The sequence below is a fragment of the Cydia fagiglandana genome, chromosome 9 (assembly GCF_963556715.1).
Source record: "Cydia fagiglandana chromosome 9, ilCydFagi1.1, whole genome shotgun sequence".
NCBI classification, from domain to species: Eukaryota; Metazoa; Arthropoda; class Insecta; order Lepidoptera; family Tortricidae; genus Cydia; species Cydia fagiglandana.
Window position 1 is genome coordinate 7,730,409 of NC_085940.1, and position 14,788 is coordinate 7,745,196.

The 14,788-nt window shown below is 36.8% G+C and overlaps 1 protein-coding gene across 2 annotated transcripts in view; it reads right to left on the reverse strand.

The window, feature by feature from the left end:
• Positions 1-14,788, reverse strand: part of LOC134667259 (WASH complex subunit 1-like) — a 74,593-nt gene that overhangs the window by 35,544 nt on the left and 24,261 nt on the right. For both annotated transcript variants that reach the window (XM_063524597.1, XM_063524596.1), the window contains exon 5: positions 6,164-6,290. In XM_063524597.1, coding sequence (XP_063380667.1) covers positions 6,164-6,290 — 127 coding nt within the window. The remainder of the gene's footprint in view (positions 1-6,163; positions 6,291-14,788) is intronic.

Consider the following 14,788-nt stretch of genomic DNA (forward strand, 5'->3'; position numbering starts at 1 on the left):
TAATGTAATTTATGCTACATACAATTCTGCGTATGTAAAATCGACGATAGTAGTATTCTGCTATTCAAAATTCTGCCAAATGAATGTTATGCGACATGACAGTTATGCTAATTATACAATTATGCAAAAGTATCATTCGGTTAAAAATGTTTCTGCGAAACCTGCTATGCGAAGTGTATTTCGGACAATCGATATTATGCAAGATAAAGGGAAGCCGCCCAAGAGCTACACGAGCTTATTCCACCGTCCCCATTCTACCATCGGACTTTTAGACGCACGGCCGGTTTCCATCCTTACTTGGTAGATATTCCACCAATTCGCACGAAGCGCTTTGCTTCTACTTTCCTTATGCGCACTGCCAAGGAATGGAATTCCTTGCCGGCGTCTATATTTCCGTGTTCTTATAACCCGGCAACCTTCAAATCAAGAGTGAACAGGCACCTTCTGGGCGAGCTCGCTCCTTCGTAGGCCACGTCTACGCCTCGGCTAGTCTGTGGCCATGAGTAAGCCCATTCATAATAAATAAAAAAAAAAAGTTGAAATTTGGTATGTAGATAGGTATTGTTATGGGGAAGGATATAGAATAGAATTCAACCTCAAAGTTTACCCTTACGGGCTGAAGGCAGATTTCAACCCCAAAGTTTATCCTTACGGGGTGAAGGGTTTATATGGGGAATCAGTAAGAAGTACATTGTGTAACAGATGCCCCCAGATACTTATTTCAGGATTTTTAATAGTAAATCACCCCCAACCCTTTAAATTAGGGGATGGAAGATTGTCATAAGCAACTTACAAAAAGAAGTGAAATCCCACCAAAAACATTTTGATGTAAAATGTTGCCCAAACGAAACCATAAGGCTCGCACTGTCAAAAAGTTATCAGATCTCTTGCCAAGCTTCTAACTCTACAAGCCCTCTAACTTTACTAGCTCTACACCAAAAGTATGTGGCTTGGCCGTTTCGTTTCTACAAGAACTACTGTATGTAAGTATAATACAAAAACCGCCCAAATGCCAGTCGGACTCTCGTTCCAAGGGTTCCGTACATTACACAATTTTAACAATATATTTTTTTTAGAGAAAAGTGAGTAAAATGTCTTTAAAAAACCCGTAGGGATGGGAAAACTAGGTACTTAAGTCCGACTCACGCTTGACTGCACATTTCTAATAGGTTTTTCTGTCATCTATAGAAAAAGAGCTAATATGTGTATTTTTTTCATAATTTTAGACCCAGTAGTTTTGGAGATAAGGGGGGAGGGGGAATGGTAATTTTTTGCGTATTTTCTTAAATAACTTCTAAACTATTTATTTTAAAATTATGAAAAAATATATCTGAGGTTCTCACAATGAGCCCCTTAATTTGATATATAACAAGATATAGTGCTTTTTTCTTCATATTTTGACTAAGGTGTAGAGTTAGTGAAGTTAGGGCTTGTAGAGTTTGAAGCTTGGCTCGACAAGAGATCTGACAACTTTTTGACAGTGCAAGTCTTATGGTTTCGTCTTAGCAACAATTTACATGAAAATGTGTTTGGTGGGATAATTTTTTACAGTATAAATATTTATTCGTAACAGTAAGTATTATCTTTTAACATAATTTTTACAGTACATCTGGTGCTACATTACGACATCGGTGCTATAATAAGCACATTAAAACACTCCCATTAGCCGTGTTTTAAAATTCGTCACTCGTTGCAAAATATCTATTTTTCGCACTTCCTACCTACTACCTATGTATTAACAAAAAAAAGTCAATAGTTACTTTTAAAGGCAGTAACTATTTAGTTACTGCCTTTAAAAAGTATAAGTGCCTCAATGTTATTAGACTTTTTGATTCTTTAAAACGTCTTTAGGTCAATAAAGCAAGTGAAAAATTATTATAGTTAGACCAAGAAAAGTCTGCAGCAATTTTGACAGCCCACGCAGTGTAAGTGTTATTTATAAGTCATAATTTTATAGAAGTTTCTTCAAATCGACCTTATTAATAAGAGATTAAAAATATTCAAAATTATCTTAAAATATTTTAATCTAATAATTATTTCATCTCATACGGCCCGGGACTGGACCTTTTTACCTGCACTGACAGTGGGCCTTCTTAGCAACAAGTACAAATTCAGAATAATTGGGAATAATAGGGAGCAACTGTTATTTTTTGAATGCTGGGCCTTGTTACCCGCCGGGCCTCATATGCCTGCACTTCACCTACCTTATTTGTTTTACAAGGGGAAAAGTTGTTGATTAACCGCTCGTGCTAATATTGATACCCAAACAAGCGAAACATTTTTTTTTATTAAATAGGAGGCAAACGAGCAGACGGATCACCTGGTGGTTAGCGATTACCGTCGCTCATGGACACACAACACCAGAAGGGTTGCAAGCGCGTTGCCGACCTTTAAGATGGGGGTCTTTGAAGGTTTGAAGGTCGTATCGGACAGTTCATTCCACAGTTTGGCTGTGCGAGGCAGGAAGTACATTCACAAATTCAAAGATTTTAAAATTGAACCACGAGCGTAGCGAGTGGTTCGTAAAATTGAACCTTGAGCGTAGTGAAGGTTTCGAGGGACGAAGGTTAAATAAAATTTTCACCACATCAGCTCGTAAAGGCCCTCTTGATTGTTCGAAACGGATAAGAAAAAAGTGGCATTTAATTTGATGCAAATTTTGAGTTGTTTCCATAGGTAAATTGGATCAGTTGGTTGGTAATATTGACTTTAAAATGATAAATATTGAATAACGTTAGTTTGAAATTGATGTTATGATAAAGTCAATATTATCGGAGATGATCGCTCTTAAAAAATATATGTCGCTAGTCAGTTATAACCTAAAAGCGCCAAATTACGCAAAATTATATTAAATGACACCTGTGTATTGAATTTGAAGAATACTTTAACAAGGGTAGTTGTCTGTATGACAATGCACCTAAAATAATTTTCAAATGTATCTATTATTTCTATACTTAACACGATAACGAATTCTACGTAAACGAAACCGCAGGCAATCCCTAGTACATATAGAAATAAATAAGGGAAGGTAAGTTTCCATTAGTGTACTGTGTAAAATAACTATTTACCATTGATAATAATTTTATAAACGCTTTGCGTATTTTTAAGGGCACCGCGCTAACCGCTAGCCCGCGACCGTCGATCGCTGCCTCCTGCCCCGGCGCACAGCGCGGCGCGCGAAAACGCCGCGCGTTTGAAATGTAACTTAATATAAGCTCGGAATGCATACTTACGTATCAGTATTTAGTGTCGCCGTGATTTTATATTTCTAATCTTTTGAGTGAGAAGTAAGATCTTTATTATGACCGTGTAATATTAACTCTACAAACTTTAATTCAATATTGGCTATACTGCTTAACCAGAAATCAATATCTAGACAAGCACATTGCCTACATTTCTAACTTTTTACATGTATACTAAGTTGATAGGTAATATCGTAATTTTGCAATATCAGTTACTCTAATTCTGTATTTACATAATAATTCGTGTTTTTACGTTCACCAGAAAGCAGCTGTTCCAGATTTCTAAAAACCGAATATTGTGAATAAATTAAAGTGTTATTGAATATGTTAAAGTTTTTTGTAACTTTAATTTTATATTTACCTAGTTATTTAGCAAAAATTGAAATATTTAAATATGGCCGAACGCTCCACCTAAAATTTTCTAACTTTTTACATGAATGTTATTTAACATGCTTACAATAACATATCAAAAAAGAAAAAACTTTAATGTTATCAAAACCCATTTTTGTTCCACCGCTGGTCTATAACCGAAGTGTCCACTTTCAAGTATCTTGGGAGCCAGATCAGAAAGGATAACAGACTAACCTCCGAGATCCCATCTAGGATTGCTAAGGCTGCGTCCACCTTCGGTCGGTTAACGCATCGTGTCTGGGGATCGCATGATCTAAAGCTGCAGACGAAGTTGTCGGTGTACAAAGCCATGGTTCTTCCGATTCTTTTGTATGCTTCGGAAACATGGTGTTTGTACAAAGGCGACATTCGCTTGCTAGACACGTTCCACTTACGTTGTCTACGTTCCATTCTGCATATAAAGTGGCAAGATCGCGTTCCCAACACTGAAGTACTTCGTCGTTGCAAGATGCCTGGCATGGAGGCGCTCTTGATGAAGGGTCAGCTAAGGTGGTGTGGGCATGTTTGGCGTATGAGTGATTGCAGACTACCGAAATCCGTTTTCTACTCCCAGCTATCAGCTGGTAAACGGAAGCAAGGTGGGCAGCACCTACGTTACAAGGATGTGCTTAAGCGCCACCTAACTGCCTGCGGTATACCACCTGACAAATGGGAGGAGCTTGCTTCTCAGCGGCCAGAATGGCGTTCCCGCGTTAAGATGAGCGTAAAGAACTTTGAAGACGCTCGTCTCATTGACCTTGATGCGAAACGTCAGATACGTAAATCCCGGCCGAAACCCTCCTATAATTATACTTACAATAATTCTGGTCAACTTTACTGTCCCACCTGTTCGGCTTTGCTAGCCATATCAGAGCTCACGCTCGTAATTAGCTAGGGTCGCCGTTGCCGATTACGGCATGGATAACTATATGTAATATGTGGAGCGTATCAGTTAACAATTCTTAACATTATGGCATATTCAACATTAGACCTTATTTGAACCTTTTAAAGCTGAAGCGTAACTGTTGTGGAAAAACTGGGTACTTTGCCTACTAATTTTATTACTGGTAGGTATTTCTGGTATCGATAATAGCTAAAAATGAATGTAAATAATTGAAAGCTTTCTTTAAATATGGAATATGATTACTATAAAATTGTGTAATGACTTCTTATTTAATCTATTTAATGAATTTCATGATGACCTCGAACAAGGAGTGAATTATTTTAGACGCTAAACAATGATATCATCACTCACAACAAAGTATTCACAGAAGTCGCTCTGGGAATTATGATTTCACACCACTTTATTAATGGTCCAATAATATTGGAACTATAATTTTTGAAGTTAAAATAATTATAGTTCAAAGCTAACATACAATATCCCAATTCAGCATTTTTACAATATAATGAAATTGGTTTCACTGACACAAAAGAAAACGGACATCGAAAAAGCCACTATGTATGAATGTAATATAAGGCGACCAACCAGCAGTGACACATCGCAAATTACCAATTCGAAAAAAAGCCATCAATATCTTCGACTTCAAACGAAAATCACCATAACAACATAACCCTCGCAAACAAACAGATTCCACACACCCCCCGATGATGATTAAGACATACCCTCGTCTGGTCGTGCGATCCATCATGAGGTTGCTGCTTTTAACAGTTGCGGCGCGTATTCGATGTAGGAAGATCCTTACGAAGATATAGTGAAGTTTAAGAACAGTGGTAGTCAAAATATATGCTGTCACTGTTAAACCCTTCACTGTGGTTACCTAATTGTTTGATCAGAATTTTTTAATACCCGCTGTTTCTATGTCACGACGTAGTCATTAATTCGTTCAAGCAAAATGTACGATTTTCTAGTACCCTAGCTTAGCTCATTATCCTGATTATTATCGCATGACTACATTATCGAACTTAGGTAGCGAAAGCGCCACCGACAAGCAGTCTGGTGTATCTATTGTCACATCACGCACACATCGCGCCATAGTTTGTATCTTCGTCACTATTAGACTACGTGACTGGTGCGCAAATCGGTTCTAATACAATTTTTGCGAGTATGTATTGGCGTTACCTGGAATTACGAGACAGTCAGTAGACACAAGTGACTACGGTACCTTTCCCCTAAGTTGCTAAATACTTTCTGTATATGCCAGGTCAAGTTTTTGTATGGATCGTCTTTAATTTTGAATCTTACAATTTATTTAATTTAATTACACAAACGGGTCTACCGCGATATAATTTCATTGTTTTTACCTTAAATTCCGACGTTTCAGCCGAGTTGCACCATCATCATCATTGAGTTGAATGGGTAGACCCGTTTGTGTAATTAAATATGTGTACAAAACGCGAGAGTTTAAAGTGTTATCTTTTATCTTACAATTTGTTCTCAACTTCTCATAGCAGCAATAGAATTATCTACACTTTGTAAACCTATTTACGGTCTCCCAGATACAGCTCGTTTTTGATTGGTCGCAAGTTCAGGTCACACTATACAGTAATGTGAGATAGCAATAAATTCTTACCTTGGAAGGTGTGGAAGAAGCAGCCGGCCGCAGCTTGGCTCGACCAGCGCCCCCGGCCTGTCGTATAGCGGCCATCAGATTCGAGTGGGCATCCCCAGCCGGCGCAGGGGCTTCTCTGGCTTCAGACCTGTTTGGACAAAACAGATTCACGTTATATTACACTCATTTACATACTTCGTACCTAAGCTAAGATGTCAGGGTGTAAAGTGGGATGTGGTCAATTACATTGCATACCAAAAGAGCTCAGCTTAGTTGCTGAGTATCAACTCTTTCAAGATAGGTATATCGCTGAAATAGAATGCAAATAATGCTACCATACAAAACATTTGAAAAGAATCTTAATAAATGCTTTCCAGGAATACTATTTTGAACATGACCGGTTGAGCCAATAATGTATATTTTCCAAAAATGTTTTTTTATTATAAGGACTTAGGTGCCGCAAAGGTAATACGCCCTGTTGCGTGTATGGTTTAATGAACCCTCTATTAGTTCTATTACGCGTAACCCGACACTCACTTGGCCGGTTGTTTTGTAATAAAAAGAATATATAGCATTTGCCGCGATAATAATAATGGTCCAACTAACTATTGACCTATTTTTGTCCTTCAAATATTTTATTTTGTGAGTAGCTCATATTTCGATATGCGCCGATAAGTTTTATTCAAAGCATCAGAACAACTCCCACGTTGTTTATGTTTACGGCTGGTATCTGTTTATTACTAGCAATCAATTATCAGGCCTCTCTAAAGAGTTATAAAGCTAATTACACGAAACATCTTAAAGGTTTATTTATAGCAATCGACAAATTCGAGGAATGACTCAAGTTGAGGATTCTTTTGAACAGTCGGATATATATCGTATATCATAATACGTTTATATACTGTGTGGTCCGTGTGGAGCGAGTACTAATTCCTACATAGTTATACTTCACTGACTCAGTGACCCAAAAAGCATCTTGCCTCTGACACAAAAGAACGCCACTCTGCCCTATTCTGCGCCACTTCACTCCAATTAGTTACATAGAAGGAATTGTACCTACAACTAGTTAGCCGAAAACGCTAGGCGATGGCCGATATAAGTAGAGTGAAGCAAACATCTTTTACGATGTATTTACCGTCATAACACGAATGAGATTGATGTAAATGTGTTAAAATAGCCTAGAAAGTTATATTCCGTTCTGGGCTATTATATTAGTGTTCAGAGGGCCTACGGCGAACCACGTTCCACGTGTTGCCTCTCCTGTCGCACTTGTAAATTCGTACGTCAGTGTGACAGGGAGGCAACACGTCGAACGTAAAGTCTATTCCAATAGAACTTGCAAACTATGTAAACAAACAACGCAATTTTGATTTATCACTATTTCTCTTTGAATTTTCACACCACCTCATCAAATACCATTGAAACCATACACATATACACTATTGAAACGATCCGTTCCGTAAAATACATAAATATGTAACTGTATCTTGGATATTTAATTAAAAGTTTAAAATGGTTTCATAAGTTAGGTTATTAGGACCTGATGGAATGGCGGTTTTGTTTCTTTTAAATTCTACAATTGTCTATGATGGGTAGTGTTGTGACTAAAGTTTGTAATATAAACCCGCTACACACTACCCAACCCACGCTCTGTACAGTCAGCAGCAGATATACGTGAGCGGGCAAGGTGTCCAAGAAAACATATACACTTCAATCGTCACAAAAATAAGGACATCTAAGATGTCATTTTCACGTAGGCTTTCAGTTCGTCACAAATACCTTAACTTCTGAGTTTTTCTTTAACACATACACCCTTATTTAATCACAATGACAATAACGGTTAAAAAGTCAGTGGTAACTAAGCACTCAAATTCAAGCTGCTGTCATTAATACCTACACGCACTGCCAATCACGTACGTCAGCAGCCAGGGTGCCACCAGTTGCTAAGCAGTTGTTATTTCAATGGTAACTAAGCATCAACATTTTATCTGTTTAACTTTAAAATAAATACTGTAGCACTACGAATTGACACCTCCTTTCTTAAAGAAGTATTTTATCGTTAAGTGTCAAACTTAGACAATAAATAAGTAGGTTCTACTAGAATGATCGGTTTTTTTTATTTTAACTGTCATATGCGGCTGTTCTTCCAAACCGTACATCATATTATATACCTATGTTAATATATTTATTTAGCCCACTTATTGTAGTAAAATATATACAGGATGGCCCATTTAGATCGGCCAGTATGGGAAAATCTGATACTATATAAGATATACACCGATCTCTTTTTAGGAATCATGTCATCGGTTTTAGTAACACGAAAAACTACATTCATACATTTAAAAAAATGTGTACTCAGCTCGGGAATCAAACCCCGAACGTTTTGAAAAATAAAACTAAGACTATTTCTATTTAGATATCGATTGTGTAGGTCTTAAGCAATAAATGTTACTATGAAACATGATGTCTGAAATTAATAAAATGCATTGTTTCCATATCCTTTAATTTAATTTAGTCAGTTTTCGAAGAGACCAGCATTTTTAGGGTTCCGTATCCAAAGGGTAAAATGGGACCCTATTACTAAGACTCTGCTGTCCGTCCGTCCGTCCGTCTGTCACCAGGCTGTATCTCACGAACCGTGATAGCTAGACGGTTGAAATGTTCACAAATGATGTATTTCTGTTGCCGCTATAACAAGAAATACTAAAAACAGAATAAAATAAAGATTTAAGTGGGGCTCCCATACAACACACGTGATTTTTGACCGAAGTTAAGCAACGTCGGGCGGGGACAGTACTTGGACTATATCGTTGTTTTTGCCTTTTTTTGCATTATGGTACGGAACCCTTCGTGCGCGAGTCCGACTCGCACTTGCCCGGTTTTTATTTTTAATACTTACATTTTGCATATTTTTTTTTAATGTATGAATGCAGTTTTTCTTGTTACTAAAATCGATGGCATGGTTCCTAACATGAGATTGGTGTATGTCTTATAGTTTTAGATTTTCCCATACTGACCGATCTAAATTGGCTACCCTGTATGTACTAAAATACGATGCCCCGAATCGATCAAAGAACGAAGGAGAAAATAATTGAATTGAAACGTAACACGTTCACCGTCTCAATCTGACATGTAAACTTTATGGCTTTGTAATAGAGGCTAGCCGTGGCCATACGTGACGAACACGGGCAGTAAAGGTGTTAAACATAATCCAACCTAGCAGTAAATATCAAATGGCATTCCGCACAGGAGTAATCTAAGTAAACCCCACTGCGGGTTCAAACCTACAACGTCCTGATAGAAAGTCGTACATACGCTACATGTGACATTACGAGTATCTTCAAAAATTATATAAACTAATGCGAAATTAACATAAAACCAGAAGACACAAATTAATAATAGAAATGAAACCCAAAAAAAAAAAGCTGTAATCTCTAGGTGCGTACGACTGAGATTTGAACCCGCGGTCTCTGCTTTGAAAAGCAAATGCCTGTTACTGAGACCACAACGTGCATTGACAATTGGCTCTAAATTTGGCTTCAGTTAGCTTTTGCTATGTGTCATTCGTCTTGACGATTCTGTTAAAAGAAATAGTTTGCAGTAAGTTGACCGAGAGGCTCCTGTCAAATGGTTGAAGGGTAAAACGTGAGATAGATGTATGTGATGACAAGACTGTACTGCTTTCGATGATTGTCAAAACGCTTTACCTGAAATTAGCATGGCTATCTTTCATTCAATATTCGACCATACTTGTATGCTTTAAAGTCTATTTTTCCATATTGTTCAGATATATTTGACACTTTGACCGCTTAGATACCATTGGTTTTTTGACAGCTAAGGTATCAATGACTTGTTGTAAGTGTAGAAATTAATGAATAGCGACTGTTAACATATTTGTGACACGTTGAGCGCTCACAAGTAAATACTACCATGACAGTCAACAACTTTTTGACAGTTTAAACGTTTACCTCTCTTTGAGCACCTGGAGTGTATAGCGACTTCTGCTGCTGACTGTACCTACCGCCACGGTTATAAAATACATCAATACATGATTCTTAAGTACTAATTTGTCTCCTGATCGTGATTATACAAATTAAAAATAAGTAACTACTTGTTTTTTACTTTTGGTATTTTATTATTCGATATGGTTTGACATTAGTAAAGTAGTATGTAGGAGTCCTGCCCATCACTAGTAAATTGATCATTCAGAGACAATTTCAATATGGCGGCTTGTTTACATAGTTAGCAAGTTCTATTGAAATAGACTTTAGGACTTAGCAGACAGCAAATGACGTACTATTTTGCGAAATTTAACAATTCCCTTGTCGAAACACGCCTACTTAAGTTAAATAGAGCTGAAGGTGATACAAAGGAGAGACTAATAAAAGATTAAAATATCGCGACTTTTAAAGCCTGACCAGGAATATAATTATGATCACGCGCCATGTTGCGGAATTTCACTGGAACTAATGTTTTCATTAACTTTGATATAACCTCAGGACAGGCTGTCAAAAACGTAACCATATATTCACAATCTTCCAATCATTTCAATACGCAGCATTTTAGCCCTTAAAAGGAACATGGCCTTTATTTACAATTAACGTAGTAGTCTGGTTCAATAGTTGATACTAAATGTAGTATCAATCGATTGTCTTTCTAATTAATTATATCCACATCCACAATTGAACAGATGTTTCAAAGAAGGTCATTATAACATTACTCGCAATAAGCACTACTTATTAAGAAGTGTGTAATGTTACTTAAGAAGGGTATTACGCAAAATGTTAGTATTATGTAACAACAAAGAGTATTATTCGGTATTACAGAAAACAGGAAGCTTTTTCCTACAACGCCGGATCACTTCTGCGAGTTCTGGGTATCCGAGTCGTTTCCGCCCACGCCGTTAACATATACCCGATCCATTTATTCGGTAGATTAAATTATGTATCCCGACCGTACAAATGCATTTAAGAGCTAGCAGTATTTTTTAAAGCTTTTACAGTACATATGGTCCTACTTTCCCGCACAAGTGCGGGAAACAGCACTTGCCGTGCGTATGTCAAATGTTTAAAGGGCCATATGTACTGGAAACCTTCCTATACACGTGCGAATAAGTTATTCGCAACTCTTCGAATTTCCTCTTTTCGGCACTTGTATCGGCAGTTGTTGTATCGTAAATAACTATTATGTGAGTGGACCTAGAAATGGACATTGCAAGGCAACACCTGCTTCCTAGTTAACGAGTGATGGGTTGTGGGTTATCAACGTGAAAGAGCATTCATTATACCTATTACACTTTTTACGCCGTCCAATTGAAAGAGACAGCCACTGTTATTATCACGCTATCACTTTAATAATTGCGACCATTATATGCCTGCAGATCTTTCTAAAACGCGAGAATGTGATGCTAAGTAATCATTCTTTTTAATTACGAATGAGTAGATTATGTTTCAGTGCCTCAGGAAATATCTATAAACTTACGACAAAGTTACTCTGCCGAAGGTGCGTGCGTGTGCTTAATTGAAGAGTATTTTTTTATAAGCCTAAGATAATAGACAAGTTTTGATTAGGTATACAAGCCAACGCGTACGCGTAGGTATCAACGTAAGCTGAACGACCACCGCTGCTATTTTTGAAGAGTACATTATTGTACACATTTACCGGTAAATGTTACAGATGTAATACCGATCGATAACTCGTGTGGGCGATAAGTTAAGCCCGCGTAACCGACCAGGGCGATCCACAGTGTTTCGTCTAGAACAAGCTAGGTGGACAAAAGTCGTTATCAAATTATCTCTAATGAGTCATTAGATATGATAAACAACATGTTGAAACCCCCAAACCCATTAATAGATTATGTCTAACTTTCTAATTTTATGAGCCATAGGGTGCAGAAGTCAGCTAATGAGGTAAGTACAATTGCACAATTTAATCAGTTGCAATTTTGTGATGCGTTCAACGACATCTCTTACAAGTAAAACGTTATTTTATGAAAAGGTTTGGTAATAGATCTTATAACTGAAGGTAAGCACTTTATATTTTTCATAAAAACATGTTCATATCAGTTGTAATAATGCTCGTATAGAGCAATAAATATGCACTTAAAAACGTGGTGAGATTTTCTTCATTTTAGAACTTTGATAGACTAGCAAATACTTGACACCGCTTGACACCGGTCTAGATTTTTGATATTATTTACTTGCATAATTCTATTTTATGATGGTGTATATTTCATTTTGCAGAAATTTGCAGAACATTTTTTTTTAATTTTTTTTGCAGAACACGTTTTCTCTATTTTAAGGAAGGGGTTTTTGAAGAATGGACAAATAAGGGGAAAAACTACGAAAATTTCCACCTTTATCAGTTTATATTGGTAAAATATGAGTTACGAGATTTCAAAGAAGAGTCTGAGAGACGGTTAAAAGATATTTTAACCAGTTATTCATCAAAGCTGAATACCAAGTGGAATAGTGCGTCAAGATTTAAAGAAGCAATTTATGAAAAAGTTTAAAAGTGGTATGGATGGCCAAAATATAGAATTACGAGTGTACATAACTAGACCAAGTGCATCAACGTCGTCTGAAAATGTTAATCCTGCAGGAAGACCCAAATTAAACTTCAAGAGTTCCCCTTTTAAAACGGAAAAAACGCTGAGTTAAAGATCTGGTACAATTACGTACCTATTTTTTAACTGCTGCCGAAATCCCGATTGATTCGTGATCGGCAGCAAATAGAACACGGCAAAAATGTTAAAAAATATTAGAGAAAGTCCACATAAGCCAACGTAGTCTTGTTCTTACGACAGCAGTAGGTACTTCAATGAATTCTAGGCAGCTAAGTGTTAATGAGGCATTAGCATATTATATTGAGTCAAAATCGACAAATACAAACTTACAAGCAGACTAAAATGTGGTCAATGAAGGCTGATTATCATAAATATTCATCATATCATTATTTGTCCAATGCAAAAGGTACAAGCGTGTTATATCCTTCAGAAGAACTTTAAAAAACTTACGCAAAACAAGGAAAACAATTATTATTCTGATATAATACATGAGTTAGAACAGATTATAAGTTATTAATAATTAACAGATTAATTATTAATAATAAGTTAAGTTTTAATTAATTTTCTATATTACATTTTTATTTTTTGTATATTTTAAAGTAAATACTATGAAAATAATGTATCTAATGAACTGTAAAATTTTGTTTATTATTGTGTTAATAATTTATTTGCAAAAAAATATATAATTAATTTAAATATATATTTTATTTTAATTTTTTTACTTTTTTTCATGGTATTTTAAAATTTTTAGTAAATTATATTTAATTAAGCAATACTAACCATAATACTACCCAAAAACACAAAAAAATAATTTTGTCCACCTAGCTTGTTCTAGACGAAACACTGTGCGATCCATTTGCAATTACATACGCATACGTGCTGTAGCTAGGTACAGCGAAAGCTAAATTAGCTTCGGCCGACCTTTACTATCGATCCGTCGCCAGACATGCGAGCCAGGTAGGGCTGTTCTAACAACAATGTTGCAAATATGTTACTGTGTTACACATAACAGATCAAGCCTGTTTTCCAGAGGGATAGACAGAGAATACAGATGTTCTTAATACGTCTTTAAGCCCTATTTTGATTACGTTATTTTATTACAGCTTCTATAATGTCCTTCATTGTTCATTTTTTTTTCATATGTGGTAAAGATATGACTGCTATATTTGGCATGATATCACAGTTTTCAATTCAATAGCATGAATCATTTGGTCAAATGCCCCAATATACACGTAAATATTTCCCTAAAGCCGGCCACTGGCTAACCGCCGGACGATATCGGCCTGTCAGTTAGAACAAAAACTTGACAGTTCCGAACAACTGACCGGCCGATCTCGTCCGGCGAACTGTTAGTCAGTGGTCGGCTTAAGGAAATGTTTACTTTTCTCAGACGAATAATCGGAACTGTTTTTCGTTTCAGTATTACTCAAGAAAGCGCGTGGCACGCGAATAAGGAAATAGTTGCGCAGGAAATGAAAATAGCATAGGTATCAGAATAAACGCTGCAGTGCGCTAAGGGATTTTTCAAACATGTTTTTGTTAAGGAACGCGGGTGCCTTTCTTTACACTGCTTTCAACTTTTCATCGATACCCCTTGAACAAGTCCTAAGTTTTATTGAGTAAAAAAAAATACATTGTTTATTACTAAATACAAATTTTAGTTCACCTTTCTCCAAAATATAGTAACTTAACCACCTACCAGTGGCGGCGCGTCCATAAAAGCCGATTCCCACCGGCTTGCCTGTTTTTGGACGTTTGAGTAAAGTTGTAAAGGAAATATGTAAGCCAAATTAGCCCCGGCTTGCCTATGGATATGTTTGACGCGCCGCCACTGCCGCCTACATAAGTTGTAAGTGACACCAGTGAGTGAATCTTTTAAAAACTTTCCTTAAGTGCCATTTTTACTTACCAATTATTGTGTAATAAGACTAAGGAAATAAATAAAAGGTGACGCAGTATTCCAACCTTGAAACTGCGCATGACGGCCTGACGGGCCGCGGTCAAAATTCTCCGTAATAAAAGTGGAGTCGACTTTCGCTCCCCGCAAGTTACGATGATCCTTGCACAAGGACAGTGTATCT